This window comes from Eublepharis macularius, chromosome 2, assembly GCF_028583425.1.
Source record: "Eublepharis macularius isolate TG4126 chromosome 2, MPM_Emac_v1.0, whole genome shotgun sequence".
Lineage (NCBI taxonomy): Eukaryota > Metazoa > Chordata > Lepidosauria > Squamata > Eublepharidae > Eublepharis > Eublepharis macularius.
In genome coordinates this window covers 45,003,879-45,029,173 of record NC_072791.1, presented here as the reverse complement: position 1 = coordinate 45,029,173, position 25,295 = coordinate 45,003,879, and the positions used below count along the sequence as shown (strand labels likewise).

Genomic DNA, 25,295 nt, shown 5'->3' with positions numbered 1-25,295 from the left:
TGTTGGGCAAACTGTTTGGAGACATCTGATTTGAACAGAGCAAAGCTTTCTTGCACAAGCAGCTCCCCACCGGCACCTCAGACATTTAAAAGGCACATAGCAATAAGAAAAAAATCAATCTGAGGTTCAAGTTGAGAATTAATATGTTGATGTCTCTGTGTTCCTTCGGTGTCTGTCCATGAACCTAGCTAATCTTGTGATCAGTTCTTGAATTGATTTTCCAGTAGATGCTGCTAACTGCACAGGTGCAAAATGCAGGCAATGCAATCTATCCCATCTAAAAGGATATATCCAACTATGCAGATGGAAAGAGGAAATGAGTGCAAACAATTCTGTGCTTCGCAGTATAAGCTGGTCGGTTTATGACCCAGCTATGACTGCTGAAGATAGTTCCTCTTCTCTCATAAATATAATGATTTAGTTCTTAGTTTGCGTAAAAGCAGCTATAAGCTGCAGTGACCTGGCCCTATAGTACAAGTGGCCAGTTTCCAGGCTAAAGCTGCTCAGCATGGTGGTGTGCTCAAGATGAACTTCAGCAGGGAATTTTGTGGGGATCTGATCAGGTGTTCACCTTGCATGTAGTTAAGGAAATTTGAGCAAGTAAGTTTACCTGATGATTGTGTTCATGTCAAAGTTGTTAGCATGCCTAATTGAGAAATGAAAACTAGATTGTATCACAAGTGATAGCTCTTCTCACACTGATTCTTCAGTCTCACTGGATAAAACATCCTGCAGATAGTTGTTGTGGGTTTTCCGGGCTGTATTGCCGTGGTCTTGGCATTGTAGTTCCTGACGTTTCGCCAGCAGCTGTGGCTGGCATCTTCAGAGGTGTAGCACCGAAGGTGCTGGCAAAACGTCAGGAACTACAATGCCAAGACCACGGCAATACAGCCCGAAAAATCCACAACAACCATTGTTCTCCAGCCGTGAAAGCCTTCGACAATATATCCTGCAGATACTTAAATCTCACATTGAAATAAGTGAGATTTAAATGTTCTTAACTTTGACTGGATGGTGCCTGCTATTTTTGCAGCAGGGGAACTTTAAAAAAACCCCTCTCTTATTAGTTCTGCTTGCATCCCTTTGTATCCTGCAAAGGGTTCCAGAGCTCTGGTCTCCGGAGTCCTTGCTGGAAGTGTTGTCTAATTACGTGGTACTGATCCCTCTTGACTCCCAGCTGCTTAATCTCATGGAAATAACTGGAGACTATGAATATGAGCATTTGTTGGTGTAGTTGCTAGAGGGATTTTTTTGTAATGACAACAGGGAGGGGAGGTGTCCTCGACACAAAATTTCTGTTACAACGTGACCGTCTTCTGTGAAATAGTTCTGAGAGTCCTCCTCCACCCTTGCCTATAAAGTGCTCAAAACTTTAAAAGCTTGTACACTTGTCCTGTGCAATTCTTTGCTGCTTAGCCAAGCTTGAAATACTTGTAATCTTTAGTCATTCTCCTTCTTGGCCCTTCCCAACTCCCTGGTCACTCTTTGTGCTCTTTTTCTGAACCCCCTTAGGGCCAGATGTTTGGATCCAAGTTCTTCTGTATTTGGCATGCATTTCTCATTTGTGGAGACAAAGGTAGCTTCTGGCTGGCTGGCTGAATGTAATGAGCAAACATTTTGAGCTGGGGACTGCTGTACCTCATGACATCTTTCACTCTGGACTTTTGCCTTCTGCAGAACTTGACCTGTGTCCTGTCAGGTGGCTGTGTGCCATTTAAATCACTCTGGTCTCTGGGATGAACTTGAATGCCTGCAAAGTAGGTGATGAAGCTGAACAAAGATAATTGAGTGGTGGTATGAGGAACAAAACCTGGTTGATGAGCTGGAAGGATGTGAATAAGATTTGCCCTGAAACTGCAGAAGCAAGGAGAAGGAGATCCCGACCTCTGTCACCAGCCAGAAGATTGTGGGGTCTGCTGAAAGGCTGCACCACCTACATCCAAGCAAGAACACCAGACAGGAAAGATCAGCCTGGCCCCAACTGGATATAAATTCTTTTTGACACTGCCAAAACAGTCTCCTTCCTTTTTCTTGACCCTCAATTCCTCTGCCCTTTTGTGTCTTCTTTCTTAGTTTGTAAACATGAAGACAAGGTCTTTCCCTCTTGAGTTGTTTTGGGCAATTGTCCGAAGCTGGATATAAATATAATAAATAAATGTTGTAGGAGTCGGGATGTTTGCATAAACAGAGGGCTGTCTCTATTCTAAGTGCTTTGTCTTGTATTGTGTAACTGCTCTTCAGCGTTCGAAGGTTGAACTATAGCAAACACTTCAGTCTGCCAGTTGTGAAGATCAGACTGCTGGTTGCCCAAATAATATATCTCTGATGGCTATAATCATATATTAGTGATTCCGCACACATTGGATGATGTACTTCCAATCCTCTTTATAGATCATTTGGAACGGATTTTTTCATGTGCGGAACAAAAAACCCACCTCAAACGATTGATAAAGTGCATTGAAAGTGCTTTATCCAACATGTGTGGAATCAGCATATGTTTGCACACAAGCATAATTGTCCCCTGGTTTTCTCCTTTCGTGAAAAAAACCTCCTAAACCACTCAGTCTAACTGCATCCACCCGGAAGGTGTTATTTGAAAACTCATGCATTTAACACCTTATTTATATAACTTTTCAAAAGTTTATCACTGACTATATTATTCAAATGTTAAGATCATCTAAATCAACTTTAGTGCCTAGTTGCCTGCCCAAAAGGGGCACCTCTGTAATATCAGAGGCAGCCAGAGGAGTTGTGAGATGACATCTTTGTCTGCTGGGCTCCATTATAATATTAGAAAGATTAGCCACTTTGCGCCAGATAGTATTTTCAGTTCTTGGGTAGCGAATGTCTTGTGCAGTGTAGCGGTTAAGGTGCTGTATTAGGAGCAGGGAAACCCAAGTACAGATCACTTCTCAACCATGATACTTACTGAGTAACCTTGGGACAGGCACTATATCTGTCATCTTAACCTACTTCACGGTGCTACTGGGGGACAGAATAAGGAAGGCAATTTCAAATGTGCTAGGTAGATAAATAGTTCACACTGTGGAATTAACAGGTGACTGCCAAGCTGTATCTGAGCCAGTTTTGGTTCTTGCTCTGAGGTGTTCACCGTACCTGATTCTGCTTTTTGTTTGAATGGTGTGGTAATTGGATAAATTTCTGTGGCCTTTTACACTAAACTGTATGGCAGCAAACTTAGATCTGCCTCTGAGGATATATTAGGAATCACATATAGATACATTTATGTAATATACACATTTGTTAATATGTATTCTCACTTCATAATTTAGATGTACTCTAAAAAAATAGGGCTACACTTAGGAAAATTGACGTGCAAAGTAACTCTTACAGTGTTATTGTGTTTCAAAATTAGTGTATTCTTTGTTAGAGGATGGGGAAAGGTTACTTTCTTATCAAGCTTGCCATGGTGGGAACTGTCCAACCTCTGCAGTGCTGCATTTTAGCTGTTATCTTTACTGCTCTCAGCTTGGTGTAAACATGCTACACACCATGCTGGTGGACAGCATATCACCTGGAGATCATTATGGAACATAAGATCTGAATGTGAAAGCAAGCCATAGACATGTGACAAAACATGTGGATGCTTTGCTACCATATGAATGTAGCGTATCATTCAGAGAGTTGTAGCTCACCAGTGCTGTACACTGAGACAGTTTTGAGGTTAGGCTCTTGGGGCTATCGTCAGTGCTAAATTACCTTTCACATCCCCTCAGAAGACCTTGAACTGAAATATCTTACTATTTCCTAGTTGGCCTTGTCTGGTAGGAGAAACGCATTTTCCATCAGGAGAAGGGTAAGGGCAGAAGCTAATGTGTGTTTCACTTGCATCTCTGTAGAATGAATTCATGTATCTCCTCTTAAAGCCACCTAGTTGCCTGCAGAAGTGTTGGACTTCCAGCTGTTCACTTGCAATAAGGCCAGATTCTGCAGCTGGAATCTGAAAAATGTAGTTGTACTCATGTTCCCTAATTAGGCCAGCTTCCCCAGTATTAGCTCTAGCCTCATTCACCCTGGAGCTCCCTGAGGCTTTCTCTCCAGCTCTTGGCACCCTGAATAGATGCCTAGTTATTTTCAGCCTGCTGGGGTTATCTCCTGATCCTCAATAACATTTTTCATCATTCTCACCAAAATAACTCTTTCAAGCATCTGTATTTCCCAGCGCTTCATTTAGTAGTCTATGCTGATGATTGCTGAGTGCTGAGCATAAACTGATGGGAACTAGTTATATTAAAATTCTATTTCTGCACATTTATTTCATTCTTTGAATACTTTCCAACCTGAGACCACCAAAGAAAGAGGGAGAAAGTCGTGGCTTGAGGGTTGGGTCCTCCCCCAGCTTTGCGGACAGGGGGGAGCTTTAATGGGGAACCACATCGCCTGGCCAGGCCAAGGCACAGCCATACGAGGGATGGCTTGCACTTGGGGCAGAGGGTGGCTCACCAAGATAGGTCAGGGCGGAGGTCCAAGAACGACTCCAGGGTCTGACCTGTGCTGCCAGTCAGGCCCTTGCCATGGTTGCAAGTTACGTTGTCATTATTCAATAAAATGACCCTTTATACCCCAATTTTGGTGTCTGCCTCTGCATTCCGACTGGGGCAGGGGGGAATACACATTGTGAATTACTTGGGGATGCTCAAGTGCAGGATTATATATGTGGCCCTCAATTCATGTGCAGGCTGTTCTTGCTTGTTGCACGTGAATGCTGCTTTCATGGGAGCTCCCATTGTGTGATTGCATCTGCAAGTGAGTCCTTCGCTTTGAGAACAAGTACTGTAGGCTCCTATAACTTGCCAATTTGCATTTCTTCAAGTTGTGAGAAAGTGTCAAGCTATGCATTTCACTGAATGAAACTGGGACACTTTTAGCAGTTGAGGAGGAACTGATATCAAACACGTGAATGCGTTCACATGGAGCAAATTAAAGTATGGCTGTGCAAGTGAGTGCATGGAAAATTGGAGGGGGGGACACATGAAATGAGGTTCACTTGAGCATCCTTAGGAACTTAGTAACATGTATTTCCACCCTGAGTTAAATGCAGTTGGTAGAATGCCTTTTTTTGCAGCTGCATCAGCTCCAGTAATAAAGCTGGATCCAGAATCACCCTTAAGCTCAGTGAGAGACAGTTAGAGCTCATCAGTAGTGGAGAGGCCTCAGCCTTCCCAATTAACATTACCTTCAACTTGTCAGGATTCAGTTTCAGCTTGTTTACCCTTAGCCATTCAACTGTAGCTATCCGGCATTGGTTCAGAGACTCTATAGTGTCACCAGGTAATTTCAGTTTTATTGTATTTTAATATGTTGTTATCTACCCTGAGCCTGCTTGCGGGGAGGGCGGAATAGAAATTTGAAATAAATAAATAAATAAATAAATAGGAACTCATCTTGAAAAACACTCATTTGCTTGGTGATGTAAAGTAGTACTGCAAGGGTGAAACTAGAGAAAGGGACAAGGAGTTACTGCTGCCACCCATTCTGCTGGCAAAAGTGGGGTGGGAGAGAAACAGAAATAGAAGGTCCTTCCTCCTTGCAGTGCCAAGCAAACAAGTGCTTTTAAGGTGAGTTCCTCTGATGTACATCTGATGTGAGTCTGGTTGTACGCCCTTGACCCCACATGTATTGGCTATATTGTGTAGTTATGCCCTTACCTCGGCCATTTTTGCATGCCCTTAGAGGTATGGTTCACCCTCAGAACTGTGGTGTCTTTTCTCCAAGCTTGCTCACATTATCATTTGCCAACTGTGTGCATATTGTTTGTTTACTGCATCTTCTGTGTATTTACCGGGACTGCACTTGTTCTTTTCTTTTTGTTACGGGTTTATGGTGCGTTTCCCCCCCCCCAACTTTCTGGCATATAAACACTTAAAGCATTTCTGAAGAAACCTCCTACTCTTCTCAGTCTCTGCCCAGTTCTTCCTCCGAAGCTCTTGCCTTTCCTTCTTCACATTTCTGTTCAGCCACAGAAGCATGCTTGCAACAGTAGCTGCATGCAGTCGCACATGTGCAAAGTAAAAAATTAAAAGGGGGTGAGTGTTCTTAGGCTGTGATGACAAAAGTGCCCAACTTCTCCTCCAAAACCATTTTTTGGTACTGTTTGGAGGTTTTCCTGTGACCTCACAACTAAAGGTAAGTACTTGTGGGTACTGCATGTGGAGGATGAGTTGTTGGGGTGACTCAGCAAGCCACAGACCTAAAGCAGGAAAAAGGCAGGAATAACAGGCTATGCACTATTAACAAGAGCTCCCTCCTCAACAAAATTCAAACTATTTACTGTTATCTTTAAAGTGCTCAGTGCTTCAAGTGAATTCCACAAATACAAATATATATCTATCAATCCAGAGTTATACAATAATTGTAATAAACAATCAGTAAACTGTTATAATTTTGTCATTACAACTGAGGCATGTCCAATCATTAGTTAATGCAGTCCATATATATTTCTTATTGCACTGTTCCGTTGTTTTCTAATTGTACCGAAGTGTTGAAGTCATACATACATAAGTACATTGGCTCAGTCCTGTAAGGTCCAGCCCACCAATTGCTGCGGAGAACCAATATGTCTTGCCCGACAAACTGCTAGCTTGGTTTGTTTCGCATACACAAGCTTTATCAAGGGCAAAGAGAACCATGTAGCGGTTATTTCAAACTGCAAACAAACTGCTTCAATAGTAGGACGGATGCCGTTTCCGCAATGGGGCGGGGTCATTAGGCTGCAAATCAGCAGTCTGCTGGTTTGAATCCCACTATTGCCATGAGCTCAGTTGGTGGTCTTGAGTAAAAAACTCAGCTCCAGCTCCCCTGCTGTATTGTGGGGATAATAATAACTGACTGTGTTCACTACTCTGAGACGGGCACTAATTTGTCTGGAAGAGCAGTCTATAAGTGCCGTTATTGTTACTTTTATAAAAAATATTCTCACTTTTAGCTGATTGGCTAATTGGACCTAAGAAAATTTAAAGTCTATTTGTATCATTACACAGTGATCTGTTTGTGGGATCCATTTAGATTTCTTCACACTTCCCAATGGAAGTCATTTCTGTGAAGTGACCTTAAGTCAGATACTTCAGCTCTACCTGGTCTTAGTTCTAGTGAGAGAGTTTGCTTTCATTTTCAGTCTTGAATCTTTTCTCTCATGACATTTTATCTTCATTTAGCTCACTTTCTTTCCCTCTTCTCTGGTTTATTGTCTTTTACTTTTAAGAGCTAAGATCTCCCATGTCCTTAAAGAAACTACTTTTGATCCTCCTTCCAGCCTCTGCCATGTCTTCTTCCTTTCTTTCATCTCCATAGTTTTCAAGCTTATGAAGCATTTTTTGCTTCAGTTTGACCAACATATTACTTACCCATTGCACTTTTCTGGAACTGCTGTCACCAAACTTTCCATTCCCCTTCAGCCAAAATCATCATTGATTTTCTTCCAGTCCTTTAGTTTCAGTAGATTTTATCTTGTCCTTCCTCTTCTTTGACCAGTCCTCTGTCTTGGATGTGACAGTCATGAATGTGTTTTCTTGGAAGAAAATCTCACTAAGTTCAGTGGCATCTACTCTCCAAATAAGTGTGTGTTGTTGTTCATTTTCCATATCTTGTGCTGTCACAATGCAGATGTCTATTCTATCTTCTTTTTTCGCTTGGCCTTATCTTTCCTCTATTTCTGGTAAACTTATAAACTCTGTGTGTATTAGAGGGGAGAATGCACTTCTTCAGTGAACTATATTATCAAATTGAAAACATTTCCTCAAAAAAGAAAGTTGCTCCCTCATTTGAATTTGGTTAAGTTATTAGAAGCAGCTAAAATCTAGGTCCTGAAGCTGGGTCCCTTTAGGGGGAAAACAATGGATTGTTTGTGTTGCAGGGGGCAGCAGGAAGCTAGTGATATAATACATAGAAACGTACTGGAGGCCTAGCCTAAGAAGTAAGTATAACATCATATCTAGCATTGCCTTTGGCTGTGTTCCATCCCTGTATCATCTTGTTTTCAGTGAGCTAAATTGTAAAATTCCATTACCCAGGAACTTTGTCAAACTTTCCCACTCCCTATTACAGGCCTCCCAGCATAATAGTACTGCCTATTCCAGAAGGTCTTTACTTAGACTCTGCTGTTATCTCTGGGTTTTATGTACTGTTAGGGTTTTAGGATGTTATTGTATTATCTATCATATTTTATTTGTGCTTCATTTTAATTTTGTGAGTCACCTTGAGTGTGATTGCCCATGGAAAGTTAGCATATAAATCACCCATATTAATTAATTAAATAAATAATCATAACGTATGCATGATGTTAGTGATACCTTATAATAATGTTTGCACAGATTTGCTGCACCATAGAACGGTGTGTTTATGTATGTAAACAGGTTTTTACGGCTGAGGTAAAAATAGAAACATAAGAGCTGGAAGGGACCCCAAGGGTCATCTAGTCCAGACCCCTGCACAGTGCAGGAAATTCACAGCTGTTTCCTCCCTTCACCTCCCCCAGTGACCCCTGCTCTGAGCCCAGAGGAAGGCAAAAATCATCCAGGATCCTCGGCCAATCTGGCCTGAAGGAAAATTCCTTCCTGAGCCCAAAGTGGTGATCAGTATTATCCTGGGCATATTAGAAAGAGCCATGAGATTCTCATCCCTTCATGTCCTCCCTCTCCTAATCTGCGTATATTCATATTGAGTCATGGAATCATCATTGCTGTCAGGTGGCCAGCTAGCCATTTCATAAATACCTCCAAGGAAGGAGAGCCCACCACCTCCTAAGGAAGCCTGTTCCACAGAGGAACTTGTCTCACTTTCAGGAAGTTCTTCCTAATGTTTAGCTGAAAACTCTTTTGCTTTAATTTTAACCCATTGTTCATCGTCTTGTCTTCTGTGCAGTCCCACATCGGAACTCTGCATGTGCTGGCCAGCTGCGGACATGTCAGAGTTCCAAAAGGCATGAGACGCTCACCCGACCTTTTTGCGTGCTTTTTTCAGTAGGCACAGCTATAAGGGGATGGGGGCGAGCGGATCACTCCCTCAGTTCTTCTTTAACTGCAACTGATGCATGCAAGAAGGTGTAATGGTATACATTTGATCCCCTCCAATCTTCTAGCATCTCACCTAATCTCAATGATAGAGGCTCTGCAATTGCATCAGCAAGTTCCTTTAATACTCTAGGATGCCTCAAGGACTTGATTTCATTTAAAGAAACTAGGTGTTTACGTACCACCCCTATGTTTATCCTAGGCTGTGATTCCCTTCCTTCATCATGTGTTTTCTTTTTGCCTGGTTGAGCACAGTTCCCCTTGCAAGAGAAGACCAAGGCAAAGTAGGAATTGAACAGTTCTGCCCTCTCTTTATCTCCTGGGCCTAACACTTCCTTATTAGACATGGGCACGAATCGAAATACGAATCAAATTTTGTGATGAATCGGGCCAATTCGTATTTCGCAAAATGTGTTTCGCGGGGCTGTGGTTTTCATGAAATTCACGACTTTTGGAGCCGATTTCTGAATGATTCGTGATGCCAGACAGGCTGGCGCTGATCCATTGATTCCCTAGGCAACATAGGCCTGGAATGTCTGCAGACCTTTTGTTGCCATTGGAAACCCCAATTTTAGCCCACATAACCTTGATAGGCAGCTCTCCTTGCCAACTGGAGAGCTTCCATTCTGCCCTATACAGCAAGGAGCAGGGGCGGGGGTTAATCCTCTAGGCAACTGAAGAGATGGGCCTTCTGTAGCCATGGGAAACACCAATTTCATCCCTCCAAACCCTGTTAGGCAGGTCTGTCTGCCAACCAGAGACCTCCTGTTCTGCTCTGTATAAGGCACAGGTCTCTACCTTGTGCTTTTCAGTTCCAGTAGACAGAGGGAGAGGGAGGACCTGTTGGTGGGATTTGGGGTGAGAGAGTGGAATTGGGAACTTTTGTCTAAGTTTGCTGCTGCTTTAAAAGAGACTGAAAAGCCTCTTTCTTATGTTCAGCTCTTGGCCTTGTTGGGAAGGTTGTTGGGTGAGGGTGCCTTCTTTCCTCCAACCCACCCAACCCCAGTCTCAGGGCATTGCCTGGCTCTGGGGCCTAGCTTGACTGAGGCCTACCTTTTTTTCTTTAATTTTCTTTGCTTATATTCTTATCTAGAGCATTTGTTCTTGCTGGCTTGTTGGATGAGGGTGGGTAGAGGAGAGCCAGCTGGAGTCTCTCTGCAATTTTGGCATCTCTGGGTATGAAGGGGGTCACTGAAGTGCCCTGGGTTCTGACGGAACTAACGAATCATTTCATGAAACAGGACAATTTCGTGAAAGTTCATGATTCGTGATTCGTGGAATGTGACAAAACTCTTGTTTCATTTTTCCCCATTTCGTGCCCATCTCTGTTTCTTATTCCTTCTCTTTTCTTGTTCCAATCATAACCAAATAATCCTTTTTTGTTGTGTTTAGTATCTCTTGCTAGCCTAAGTTCATATTGAGCTTTTGCCCTTTTAAGATTCTCTCTACAAGTGCTGGCAATTTGTTTATATTCATCCTTGTTATACAGCCTTCCTTCTATTTCTTAAATGTGACTTTTTAAATTTTAAAATCTTAAGAAAGCTGTTTATGGAGCCACCCTGACTTCTTTAAATTCCTCTCATTTTTCCTTCTCATTGGAATTGTTTGTGATTGTGCCTTCAATATCTCGCTTTTAGGAAACTCCCACACATCATGAACTCCCTTCTGCCTGAGTATTTCTGACCATGGGATTCTACCCAGCATAACTTACCACTTTGTCCATTTGGAAATAAGTGCTTTCATTACCTTCTGTCTTTTGCAATGATCTCTATTTTCGTTTAACACAGGACAAGTCAGGAGCCATAAGGAATCAGATTGGGGGATAAACTATTTGGAAATATTCCCCAACCACCTTCTACCTGGATATTATAAATGCTTGGTGATGAGCCAGCCAATATCTCTGTCCCCCTCTGTTTGCTGGAGAGCAAGGAGCCTGCTTAGTCCCCATCAGACTGCTTTTTCCTTTCTTTCTTTCTTTCTTTCTTTCTTTCTTTCTTTCTTTCTTTCTTTCTTTCTTTCTTTCTTTCTTTCTTTCTTTCTTTCTTTCTTTCTTTCTTTCTTTCTTTAAAAAAATAGGAACTAGTATTTTTCTTCAGATGTGGGGAATCATCAAATATGCAGAAACCTCTGCCCAGTATGGGGGTGGTTATGCTTCACTGCCTTATTACTAGACTATCAACTTAAGTATTGGAAGAAATAAGCTAGGGACCTGTGAGGATTCATGGTATATATGGATAAGCATATAATAAACTATTTGGAAATTTTCTTCCCCACACCTAAATATCTTCCACCTAGATTCTGAAAAATACTCGGGGATTTGGAACAGGTCAGTTGCCCAATTTCCCTCCCTTTGGTTTTTCCCTTTAACTGACTTTCAATAGTTCTTAGTTTTCACTACTTCCTGCAATATGCTCAGTTCTCATCTCCTTATTAGGTTTTTTTTTCCTTTTGGATAATTTATAAAAATTTCTGCATACCTGGAGTATCTCCCAAGTACATAGGAACCTCTGCTTTGCCTGGGGTTGCCTGGTTTGCTACTTCTGTGATTATGAGCTACAGACTTTACTTTTAGGTATGGCAATGATAAAATGGTGATGATGGTTCTTAGTATCTCTTTTCTATAAGTAAAGATTGGCGTGTTGGCTGAGGATGACTTACATTGTGATTGTATGCACAGAAGTGCTTATGGGTAATACTTAAAGGATGTTCTTCAGAAACTTGTATAAGTAAGTTTTAAAATGCAATAAATAAGTTGTGCACAATGTATGACATAACTGCATGAGACTTTAAGGCATGGATTAACATATATTTGAAGGTTCAGCATAGGGTAGTAAAATATGTATAGGGTCTTGTGTTTGTGTGCACATACGCCCATATGTGGTGTTTTCCTGAAACATCTCAATTCAAAATACTCCTTTTTTGGCACTGCAGCCTCTTGGGTTTGGCATCTTAAGAATCTGGAGGAATCATTTAAAGATCAGAAAACTCCACTCACTGCAGCCCCTGAAGGCTTCACATTTTGTGACACAGTCATTCCAGTCGGCTGAGCTCTGTCGCTTGCGGATGAGCCCATATAAGGAATCTATTTCCTGCGTTTTGGGCTCTCTGTTTGTCCTCTGCCCTTCCGCACCCCCTTTGCTGAAGAAAGCTGGTATTTTGGAACTGCAGCTCTTCTCATTCCTTTTCCCTGTTTATTTTTGGAGAATGACTATTTTTGTTCCTCTTAGGGAGCTATGTTGGGTCATGCCCCCTACTTCCAGCAGGCAATAGCCCCCAATGAAAAGTATTGTCCATTTCTCACACTCACAAATATAAAATTAAGAAACAAATTATTTGTTCACCTGTAAGAGCTCCTGGACCGTTCCCCTACAGTGCAGCTCTCCAAATCCTTCAGAAGAGCATTAAACCCTCAGGTTCCATTCCCTTGTCACCTTTTAATATAAAATGTTCTCTCTTTTTTCTTAATGAGTCAGGAATGAAGCAATCTAAGAAAGACCATGAATCTCTATAGTTCCTGTGGTGTCATTAGTGTTCTTGAGAGCCAGTAAAAAATGTGATTAAAAGTATGTGGTAATTTTTACCTGTACCACTCAGGGCTGCAGGTAGGAGATCAAACATTAAAACCATTAAAAGAGTTCATCAATCCATCTAGTCTGGCATCCTGTTCCAGCGGTGGGCAGCCACATCCTTCAGGGAGGTTCATAAACAAGACATAAAGGGAGTAGCCTGTCCCGGTATCTTACATTTGGTGTCAAAATGTCTGTTCTGTTCAACATTTTTATAAACGTTTTGGATGAAGGAACAGAGGAAATGCTTATTAAATTTGCAGGTGATACTAAATGGGGTGGGGGGGTAGCAAATACGGTCAAAGACAGAGTCAGGATACAGGATGATCTTGACAGGCTGGAAAACTGGGCTAAAACAAATAAAATGTATTTCAATGGAGATAAATGCAAAGTTCTGCATTTAGGAAGGAAAAATCAAATGAATAATTATAGGATGGGGGATACTTGCCTTGGCAGTAGTTTGTGTGAAAAGGATCTAGGGGTCTTAATAGACTATACACTGAACATAAGTCAGCAGTGTGATGTGGTAGCTAAAAAGGCAAATGTGGTTTTGGGCTGTATCAACAGCATAGTATTCAGATCACGAGAAGTGATGGTATCGCTCTACTGTGCTCTTGTTAGACTTCACCTAGAGTATTGTGTTCAATTTTGGGCACCACAATTTAAGAAGGATCTAGACAAGCTGGAATGTGTCCAGAGGAGGGCAACAAAGATGGTGAGGGGTCTGGAGACCAACTCCTATGAGGAAAGGTTGAAGGAGCTCAGAATGTTTAGCCTAGAGAGGAAATGACTGAGAGGTGATATGATAACCATCTTCAAGTACTTGAAGGGCTGTTAAATAGAGAATGGCACAGAGTTGTTTTCCTTTGCCCCAGAAGGTTGGACCAGAACCAACGGCTTGAAATTAAATCAAAAGAGCTTTCGGCTAAACATTAGGAAGAACTTCCTTACAGTTAGAGCAGTTTCTCAGCGGAACAGGCTTCCTTGGGAGGTGGTGGGCTCTCCTTTGGAGGTTTTAAAGCAGTGGCTAGATGGCCATCTGACAGCAATGCTGATTCTGTGAACTTGGGCAGATCATGAGGGAGAGGGCATAATGGGTTACATCAGTGCTTAGTTCTTGTGACCTTCTTACATGCCCAGGGTAATGCCGATTGCCACCTTGGAGGTCAGGTAGCAATTTTCCACAGGCCAGTTTGGCTAGGGATCCTGAAGTTGTTTTGCCATCTTCTGGGCATGGAGTAGGGGGTCACTGGGGCAGTTAGGGGTTGGTTGGAATTTCCTGCTTTGTGCAGGGGGTTGGACTAGATGGCCTTAGAGGTACCTTCCAACCCTATGATTCTATGAAATATAAAGGTGCCATTTAGCTCTCTTGATTAATAGCCACTGATAGACCAGACTAATGGGTCTTCTATGCCAGTGACCATCACCACAGGGTAGAGAGCTCCATAGGTTAACTGTGCATTGTGAAAAATACTTTCCATTGTCCTTAATATACTGTCAATTATATTCATTGGGTAATCCTGAGATCTAGTATAATGGGACAAGGAGTATTTTAATAATATATTTTCTCATCCCCATGCATATTTTTATACAACTCTGTTGTGTTTTCCCTTAGTTTTTTTTAAGCTGCAAAGCCACAAAAACCCTTTCTTCACAGGGAAGGAGTTTCAACCTCTTGATCACTTTGGTTGTCTTTTTCTGTACCTTTTTAGCTCTGTCCTTTTTCAGTTGAGGAGACAAGAATTATACACAGTATTCCCAGTGTGGCTGCACCATCAATTTTATATAAGGGTCTTGTGATACTGGCCATCTTATTTTCAGTTCCTTTCCTGATAATCCTCAACACAGAATTTTCTTTTTTGTCTTCTACTGCATACCTAAATTGATGTTTTGCTTGTGCTATCCATCATGATTCTAGGCTGTGTTTCCTGCAGAGTCACAGCCGGTTCACATCCATCAGTGTACTCACGAACTTGGGATTTTTTTTTGTCCCAATATGAATCATGTTTGAATATTCATCATGTGTTTGCTCTTTTAAAACCTTCTCTGAACATGAAATACAGGGAAGGGGAAAGGAGTGGAGATGACCATTTTGAGGGCTCCTAAAAAGAATGGGGCAGGTTCATGTGTAATGAGTCTATATACAGCTGTTAGTTTATTAGAACCTCTATGCATAAAGGCACAGTACTTCTGAATACCAGATATTGGTGACAAATGAGACAAACTGTCACTTTCATCCTGCTTGGGAGTGTCTCCAGGCATCTAGCTGGAAGCAAGTACTAGAACAGACAAACTTTGAACCGATTCAACAAGATACTTCTCGCATACCTGAGGTTGTGTATCTTTTTTTGCAAATATAGACAGGAAGGCTTAGCAAATGGTAACTTGCAGGGGGATTTCTTCCAATTTTCAGTCAAATTTCTCTTGCCAAATGCAGCGGCAGACAGGCTTTGGTATTAAGACTGGGAACAGCAAACAAGCCTGGGACACTAGCTAAAGTGGTTGATCATTGTTGTTGGTAAGTTAATTCTTCATTTGCAGGGATGTGTTCCTGCTGGATTTCGTAAAGCCACTGATAACAGAACACCTCAGGAGGCCTTCAGAATCACAGTTACAAAATGCTGCTTATGTAGCACATGAGAACTGCTTTTGTGGATTAACGTACATTGTCCAAATGGTAAAGTCTCCATCTGTTGGTTTGGCTAGTATTTTAAAAAAGCTGCCATTGTCTTTCTATCTAGGCTGTTACTGAAAATGGAGGAGCAAGTCATGGAAAGGACAAGGATTCTGTAGTCCCTTCCATCCTAGGCTCTGTGGGCTCCCAGCCTGCCTAACCAAGCATTAAGTACCTTTCAAAATGTAAGCAAGCCAAGGTAATCTGTATACAGAGCTTCATGCAGTTCCTTGAATCCCCAAACACAAAACCATTTGTACCTTAACCCGAAAGGGATTTGCTGTAAAAGAAAGAAGCATAAGGTTCAGTCTTAAGCTTTGAAAAAATAGAATGAACAAGTTGCTTTAGTCATCACACTGTTTAACAAGAAGGTAAAATAGTAAAGGGTCTAGTAGCACCTTTAAGACTAACCAACTTTATTGTAGCATAAGCTTTCAAGATCTACAGCTCTCTTCATCGGATGCATGCAAGAAGGTGTAACAGTATTAATAACTCTGAAGACTATCTAATAGAATACCTATTAAAATCTTCTTTTGCAAGTTAAAGAAGGAGTTGGACCCATGACAGGTACTCAACTGTCCAAACCTGGCTCGAGAAACATTTCCCAAGTAGGCCATATACAAGCTGACTGAACATACTAACTTTGGTTCTACCTATTTTGTGGTAAAAGTACCTTCTGAGCGGAGGAAAGGATAACTCCCCCCACCACGTGCACACATGGGGTTGGATCCAAAGTACTGCAAGTAGAGCAAAGCTCACAGAATGGGACTTTCGTCTTCTTTTCCAGTTGAAGCCCATTGAACCAGGGCATTTTTGTTGTACAGCTCGTTCTCTTTGCTACTACACTATGCTGGCTAACTTCAGGAAATGAGGTGGTCTTGCACCCTTCCATGGATGTCATTCAACATGCAGAATTAGTTCTAAGTGGTGAGGGGAAAGAGAGCGGCCTGAGACTCAGCAATGCTGTAACACTTGAAGGGGTTGAAAGAAGTCAGAGTATAGATGTGAAATAGTTTGACTGTGTAGTGAACCATTCCTGTTAGCAGGCAAATGGCTGTTTCTCTCTGCCTTCAAAATGGGCTTTTGTCCTTTTTTTAGCAATAGTTTCAGGATAACTGAGCAATATAGAAATATGAATGATACTAGCACTAATCATAACAGTCCATTTTCACCACAATTTCTGTATCAGGCTGAGTCTCAGTGTTCATTTGATGCCACCAATAGTGATCTTTTGGCTGCTCCTTTGAGAAGCAAGATGGGCTGTAAATTATTTAAATAAATAAAACAAAACATTGGGCTTTGTCTTCTGGGATATTTCTGCTTGTACATGTAAACCTAACTTTTCTATGATGTGCAATGTCATTATTTGGGCTGAAATTTTAAAACAAAGGACCCCCCCCCAACAACTTTGTATAGATTTATTTCCATTCCACAAGATATGAAGTGGTGGCAAAGTAAATTTAATAGCATGTAGAAGTTATGCATGATAACATGAATATGACCTGTGGAGCAAAGTGTGGTTCACATTACCCCAATAGATCTGTATACTGAACAGGACAGAATCTTAAATCTGGTTTGGAATTTGGATTCTTAGAGTTAGTCATTCTGTTTGTCTATTTTAAGACCCTTTTGAAAATGCATGGGCGAAATCTCAAACAGGAGGAAGGTTTTATCTAGAGATGGTGTAAAGCTTTAATCAAAGGACAATATTCTTCCCAAAGAAAGAAAAAAAACCTCCAACATTCTGGTCTAAAGAAAAATCTGTTAACACATTCTAGGGATTTTAAAAAATGGAAGCTGACTTGAGGTTCTAACAATGCTCAATTCTGTACTCAGGATCTGTTTTACCTCTTTAATAGGCAGTCATGGGATGCACGTAATCCTGGCATTTGCATTTTCTTCAATTTTCTGTCTCTCTACCTTCCATCTCTTGGCACCTTAGTTCTTGTCCTAATATCCAGAATCGGTCATGAAAAGGCCAAGATTGCAGTTCGTTTGCCGAACTTCTATGATGATAATTCTGGATTATTCTAGTTTCCCCCCACTCCCTATAGATAACCTTGAGGCCAAAGTAGATGATCATGAGAAAGAGAAAGCTGACAACACTCTGAATTTCTTTACTGCAATGTCTGATGCGTGCAATGTGCGACAAGATGACATGGTGTACGTCTGTATGTCCTTACCTCACAACAGTGGTTAGCTGGGGTGAGAAAGGGGAGAAACTGAAAATGATGACATCACACTACAAAGAAAGATTAAAAAGATACAGTGATGGCAGCTCCATGTCTCTGGTTTAGCTGTCAGGTATATTTTAAGCTTCTTGCCAGTTATTTGTTTCTCGAATCAGTGTAGCTGAAATCTTAGATCTGTGCTGGCTTTTAAGATAAATGTAGCTGTATAATTAAGACTGAATATGTGTGTATGTTTTTTGTTCATCAAATTGCTTGTTGCTTCTTTAAGGGTCCTCCATCTATACCTGTTCGCCGGCGAGGAGGATGGGCAAGTGATGCTGTTGTGAATGCTCCCAAGTAAGTTGTCCCAGCCCATGGTTGTCCTAACTCATTTCTGTTTCAGTAAGTACAACTAGGTAGACAGAGGGGAACTTTTACTTTGCACTGCTAAGTTTCTGCATATAATTTGCATTTCTCTCAGAAGAGCTCCAGGTTCATAATAAGGCTCTGGCAAAAGGGTAGATGCAACACCCGGGATCTGTGACACTATTTGAGCTCCTTTGCCAGTTTAGTCTCATATGGTCCATGCAGTATGTGGAACTGCCTTTTCCCATCTCCAGCAGGCCAGGCAGCTTGTCCCCTATCTCTCAACCCATGACCTAACAACAGTGATCCATGCAACGGTCATCTCCAGTTTAGATTACTGTAACTTGCTCTATGCAGGGCTTCCCTTCAGTCTGACCCGGAAATTGCAGTGGGTCCAAAATGCTGCTGCTCATGTCCTGACAGGAATTTCATTCAGGGCACATGTGATTCCAACTCTGCAGCAGCTGCATTGGCTCCCCATGGAGTTTTGGATCAGATCCAAGGTTTTGGTCTTGACCTATAAAGTCCTAAACGGACTGGGACTAGCATGCCAGAGGGACCACCTCTCTCCATATGTACTCCAGAGAGCCCTTAGATCTGCAGGTAAACACCTACTGGTAATTCCTGGCCCCAGGGAGGCTCGGCTGGCCTTGACTAGGGCCAGGGCGTTTTCCCTCCTGGCCCCGACCTAGTGGAACTTTCTGTTGAAAGACACTCAGAGCCAAGCTACAAGTGGCACCTTACACAGGTTGGACACTTGTCAGCTTACCTCAAGTTTTGATGGGAAATGTAGGCGTCCTGGTTTTACAGCTTGGCTCTCCATTACAGCTGCAAGACCAGGATGCCTACATTTCCCATCAGAACTTGAGGGAAGCTGACAAGTGTCCAACCTGTATCAGGCGTCACTTGTAGCTTGGCTCTCAGGCCTGCCAAGATCTTATATCTTTTTGGCAGGCTTGTAAGACAGAGATGATCCGCTAGGAATATTGTTGAAGCCAGCACTGGATCCATCTAAGTAGCCTCCCTGCCGGTCTTCTGCCAGGGGAGGGGTGGGGGAGATATGGTCCACCTGCCCCTCCATGCATTAGGGAGTTAGAGTCACCAACCCAGACCACCGCCCTCTTTCCCCCTTGTGTATGGTGTGCAGGGAAAGGGGAATGGCGCCCCATCTGGAATACTGAAATTTATGCTGCTATGTCAAAATGTGATTTTATTATTCTGCTGTTTTATTTGTTGTAATTTGTCTGTTGCTGTAACACGTCCTGAGCTCGTTTGTGGGGAGGGCGGGCTATAAATGTAATCAATCAATCACTGAATCAAGAGCTGTTCAACACTGCTGAAACTATTTTCCATAGTCTGCTATTCCTACATGGTGATAATGTCTGTGCAGGAAAATAAAATTACCAAAGTGTGTCCAGTGTTGTGAGAAATGTTTTTATAACACTGGTAAGTTTCCTTGTCTAAATTGTCGCATAATGAAAAGCATTCACACCATAAATCTGAATATCCTTCCCAAAATGAAATTTGGAAACAGTTATTGTGCTGAACTGATGTAGTATGAAGGTATTGGATGCAGTAAGAGACAATGGCTTCCATATTACATTCTGGAATAGCTTTGATAGTTTACAGTTATGCATTTCTTTGCACTAGCCAAGAAGGGAAGTTGCCATGAACTTTTCATAGTTCCTGGATTGGTGCACGATGTATACTTCTTCCTTCCATATCACTCACAATCAACCAGGGCTTTTTGTTCATTTAAGATATTTCTAGGTTGCCTCTTCAGAATCCTGCTTGAGGAAACTTACATTTAAAACCACATCACAATATTAGAAACAGGTGAGAACTTGAACCAGGAACCCTCTGGCCTGTATGCTGGTGTCCCTTGTGGGGAGTCACAAGGCTGCAGAATGGATAAATGGAGACAGGGTTATCATCTTTAACCATCATTACTCTTTCCCCTATTGCAGTGGTTCCAGTATTGGTGCCATGATGCCCACTGGTGTGTTTCCTGGTGCCCCCTTGCTCCTTCCCCAAAGCAAAGAGTCAGTCCTGCCATTCCTCCATCTAACTGGAGCAGGAAGTGTTTCAGAATAGCCCAGGAAGCATTGCCTTTGTGCCTTCAGGGAACAGCCATTCAGAAAAAGCTGCCTCCACTCCACCATAGGATGACACCTGATTTGGAACCTCCCAACATGTTGTGATTAGCCCCAGCTCCGGTGGCAGCCTTTTTGTAGTGAGATGTGACCTGACCCCATAGCAGCTGTTTTGTGGTAGAACCCACTAACTTATCAAAATTCAAAAAGAACCCATAAGGTCAACAAATTGGGGACCCTTACCGTATTGGTTCTCCCTGTCATACTTTGGTCCTAAATGCTTCCAAGTCAAGCCTGGGTCTTTTTCATGACAATAGTCTATCCTCATTCTCACTTATCTATGTTTGTGTCTTCCTATTTCTTTGTTGCCTCACCCAGGGAAAGGGGACATCAAAGGCTTCTTCCATCTTTCCACAAACAGTAAATGCAATTCTTTGTTCAGTTCCTTTTAATGGCAGTTATCGTTATACAGGGACCAATGGTTAACTGCACCTGGGTCTTATCCCTGAGGATGATTCTTTTGTGGCTCTCCTCCCTGAAGCAGCCTCCCCCGCCGCTCATTATTGATGCTCTGGTAGCTGTCTTCCTCCTCATGCTCCCTTTCGGCCTCCTCCTAGCTTCTTCCTCATCTCCCTGTTGGTTAGTCTGCCCTTTTCTCCTCTTCCCGTACCTCTGTATTCGCTTTTATTCCTGATCCCCTTTCCAGTGTCCAGCCCAGCTCCTTCCACATTTCTGTTTTGTTATTGGCCACAGCCTGCTGTTGGTATCATAACCGCTTCCCCCAGGCAAACTCTTGCACCCTGGCAGTGCCTGTTAGACTGACCCACGCCACTCCTCTACTGCCACAGGGGCTGAAAGTAACACTCACACCGGCCAGCTGTTTGGTGGACTGGAACTTTCCCCTAGCTGCAGCACCACTGCTGCCTCCTCCACCCTTATTGCTCTGGTTTCTTTGGGCCGTGACCTCCCTTCCCCAGGTGAGTCCCTGCTAGCCAGCCCTTGAACCAGCTGCCACACAGCTTGTTTGGTAAGGTGCTGTATTCTACTCTTCTTTGACAGATGCCTTAGTTTTTACCCTGGGCCAGTGAATTCCTCTGGACTGGACTGGCTTTAACCTCTAGCCAAGTGTTCCTGGAATCCCTGGCAGCATTGGCTTTTGAAGCTGCAGATACTCAGATTGAATGTGCTTTAGCTGCCTGGCCACAATGTGGCAAAGACACGCAGTGGCAAAGAACCACTTCTCTTTCTAGTGATGCTGCTCATATCACACTGTCTGGGTGGCACTGGTTTAAACAAGAAGCTTTTAAAACAAGAATAGTATGTATGTATCTCTTTCTTCTCCCAGGTAGTTAGCAAGAGGAAAATAAGCATGCTCGTGCCCAAAATTCAACTGTGCATTAGCAACCTTGTTCTGGCCAGCAAGCATGCCACCAGCTCTTGGAGTGCTGCTACTTGTAGTCCTGCTACTGCTTCTATCTTGTTTCCTTTGTTCTCTCTTCTTTCTAGCTTTTCAAACCCTTGGATTTCATGTTAACTTTGACTAAATCAAGACAAGTAGTTCCTTAATCTATTGTAGCAAAAGTAAACACGAGTCTGTTTACTAAAAAATTTTATTCCAACATAAGCTTTCATGGACTACATACCACTTCTTCTGAAGCAATTATTTACTAGTCTACAAGTGCTAATTGATTAATTGGTTCATTAGATAATGGCGATACAAGGTAGGCAAGATTATATCTTTTACCAAACCAATCCAGGTCAGTATAAGAGGATGCAAGTTTTAAAGTTCCATCGGACTTTTGGTCTGATTCATGCTGTAGCTAGATCGGCACACAGGAGGCTGTTGTCAAAAGCAGTATCCTAATGTCTCATTCTTTTCTCCCTCCTCTCCCATAATGTTTAGGGTTATTCAGAGTGCAACTAGGTATCATTACACTGAGCTTCCCTGCTCTTGTGGGTGGCAGCTAATAAAATGAAGCAGGCATGTAGAAACTCATTGCCTAGTGGTCACATCATGTATACAGCATTCCCAGATGTTATGGGTGAAAGAAGAGAGCAAGTCTCCACTATCTTTTGTAGCAGGTTTGTGTTCAGGTAACACCTAGTTCCAGCCCAACATTACAGCTCCATCTCACTCACAAAGCGTCTTGCATTATTTTAAAAGTTACATACAGTGCATATCTGCAAGTTGAAACTGAAAGCAAAAAGGCATTGCTCCAGACTGTTGATATATTGGCCTTCAGCTCTATCAGCATACACGCATGTGCATGCAAAGAGAGTAACAGGGAAGCCTGGGCTTAAAACTGTAATGATTAATTAAATTCCCTCACTATCAGGCCAGAAACTTTTGCACAGTACAGGCTATAGTGAAGCAAACAACATCATCCACCCTGTAGCGAGCCACAGGCAAGGAGTACTAAGGGAGAAGAATAGTGCAAGACTCATCTGAAAAACAGAGAATTCCACAAAGTACAGTCTAGTTATGAACCCTCCCTGTGCTTATCTGCCTGCTCTCCCTCACTTCCCCCACATTGTTACATTGCATCTATGACAGAATTCATAGCTGAAGCACTAACATATATTATTTCTGCTGCAAAGAAGGTTGTTCAACCAGCAGAGGGCACTCGGGTTCTGTACTGAAAGCTGCACAAATGCCCTTCATGACATCATTACCTTTTGATAAACAGACTTACGGTAACTGGCCTATTATGTTGGCTCATGCATTATATTTATAAGACACAAAGGGATAAGAGCACATGCTTGTTGAACAGAAACCCAGTGTCTGGCAAAGACAGCTTATTCTCATATGTTGACAAATTTAAATGGGGGGGGGGGGGAGTGACAGAGTCACTAAGATCCTATTTGAAAATATATATAGTAACTCTAGCCTTCCTCAGTTCTTCTTTATAAGGTTTGTCTCAACTGGCATCATTTTTTATCTTATTCTTAAAGGCCGAGAAGTACTTTAACATAATTTTCTGATTTGTTTCTTTCCAGTCGTTTGTTTTGCTCATTTCCATGCATATATCAAATCAAATGATATTTATTTTCATAAAAATCTTGCCCAGTATAACTGTATTTACCATGTTATACACAGGAAACTGAGGCACAGAGTCTGTTGCAGTTGTATGATTTGAATCAATGTATTTTGGATTAAAGGCTGGAAGGATTGTGAAGGTTATACAATGCACAGTACTCAGCAGAGGCCTCGTCAACGCCCCCCCCCCCCAATTACGCAGCATTCATGTAAGATGCTTGTCAAAGTACAGATTTAATTTTGTTGCAAAAAGGTTTTTGTTCATGTTTAAAATATGTGTTTGGTTCTTATAAACCCATTAACCTTGCTGTTTGGTTCCGGGGCCCTAGCAGCAGTAAATGATGAGGTCTGCATAGCGCCTGTGTAGTATACTGGCCATATGTCATGAACCAGAAAGTCTCTGATTCGAATCTCATCTCTTCCCTAAGCCTTAGGCAAGCCACAGTCTCAGACCTCCTCCATCTGCAATATGGGGAGAATATATCTGGTGCAGGGATTACAAAAAATAAATGCTGGTAAAGTTACACAACTGGATTTGGTGATACTATGTGTTTTGGCATATGAGGGTTGTATTAGAGTGCCCAATACCTAAAGATGGCTACATCTTAAATCAAAATGTAAAAAAATAATTTACCTTCCTATTTAGATCAACAGTAAACATTCAAAGGTCAAATGAAGAAATGTTAACTTGAATGCAATCCATTTTGGAACAATATTTTACTGTCGAATCCTTTTATCTAGCAACACATGCTTACCTAATCAGTTTGATTTTCATGGCTATGTTCTGTTAGCCAAGACATTAATGTCCAAGTCAAGGTGTGTGACAGACATGCTTAAAATGTCATGTAAATGTTCATCTAAGTCTTGACCTACACTTGGATTTCACAATTTCCATCGTGGAAAAAGTTTGTTCACAGATGTATGTGGTGTCAAAGACCGCTAACATGCCTGCAGAAAATTTCTTTAGGTTGATAAATATATCAGGTAGACCACAATAGAAATCTAACAGACTATTTTTGTTGTAAATGTCTCTAAGATGATCACTGGCTTACAAATCAATTAGTTCCATCTGAAAAAAGTTACTTGCATCTTCCATGTTTCAAATGGATTCTGAAACATTCTTATTTCCTTTCCATGCTTATGGCAATCAGTGAATCTGTTCTGGAATTCCACCTGCAATAGGTTCAGTGCTTTGACATGTCTTTCAGCATTGAATTGAAAATTCCCATCCTTCTCAAATTTTAGTTCATTACAGTATAAGTTTGAAAAGTTACTTTTTAAAATCAAATTCTGTTTATTATTTTCAAAATCTCAGCGATACAAACAAAACATTGGAAAGAACTTACCTGAAGGTTTCCTCTCTTCAGTGGGGCGAAGGCATCCAAACTGGTTAGGTCACGCCTCCTCTCGCTCCAGGCAGGGCTATGCAAATGTTTATGTGCATACCTTCTGGGATTGTGAGTGTGCTTCTCAGGATGGTTAATTCAACCTTTTATTATATCAATATCTCTGTCTGTCTGTCTGTCTGTCTATATCTATATATTCAAACCAAGAATATCAAAAAACAAATAGCGACATAGATATAACCTTACTGTAATATAATATAACTGTAACAATAGCAACCTGAAAACTGGGTGGGAGAATTGGATGTCTTCACTCCACTGAAGAGAAGAAACCTTCAGGTAAGTTCTTTCCAGTGTTTCATTCTCCTTCAGTGGGGGAAGGCATCCAAACTGGTTATGTAACCAAGCACAGTTAGGTAGGAAAAAACTTAATTTACTGTTCCAACACCTCTTGGAGTACCCTTCTCCCAAATGCAGCATCTACAGAATTCTGTTGATCAATTCTATAGTGCCTTACAAAAGTGTTAAAAGGACAACCGAGTCGCTGCTCTACATATCTCCTCTACAGGAGCCCTGTTAGAAAAAGCAGCAGACACAGCTGCTGCCGTGGTGGAATGAGCTGTTACACCCATGGATCCCCTGAGGCCTTGGACCTTATATGCCTTGCCAATGCACATTCTTATCCAGTAGGTTATGGTTGATTTTGAAACCTTTTTGCCTAAATTTTGTGTTCCATGGGAGACAAAAGAGAATCAGATGGTCTGATAGTGGCTGTTCTTTTGATATAAATATGAAGAGCCCTCTTGACATCTAATTTATGCCATAGCACCTCCTTAGGATGCTTGGGCTTAGGGCAGAATGAAGGTAGTGTCAATTGCTGGTTTATGTGATAGGGGGAGAGTACCTTAGGAACAAAGAAGGATCAGTTCTAAGTACCACTGAATCCTTATGAAAGGTACAAAGGTTTTTCCATATAGAAAGGGCCCCTAGCTCCGACACACTCGTTGCTGAGGTAA

General features: G+C 41.9%; 1 protein-coding gene across 6 annotated transcripts in view; it reads left to right on the top strand.

Moving 5' to 3' along the window:
- Window positions 1-25,295, top strand: part of IFT43 (intraflagellar transport 43) — a 109,306-nt gene that overhangs the window by 27,439 nt on the left and 56,572 nt on the right. For all 6 annotated transcript variants that reach the window (XM_054972052.1, XM_054972054.1, XM_054972050.1 and 3 more), the window contains one exon: window positions 17,730-17,797. In XM_054972052.1, the coding sequence (XP_054828027.1) occupies window positions 17,730-17,797 (68 nt within the window). The remainder of the gene's footprint in view (window positions 1-17,729; window positions 17,798-25,295) is intronic.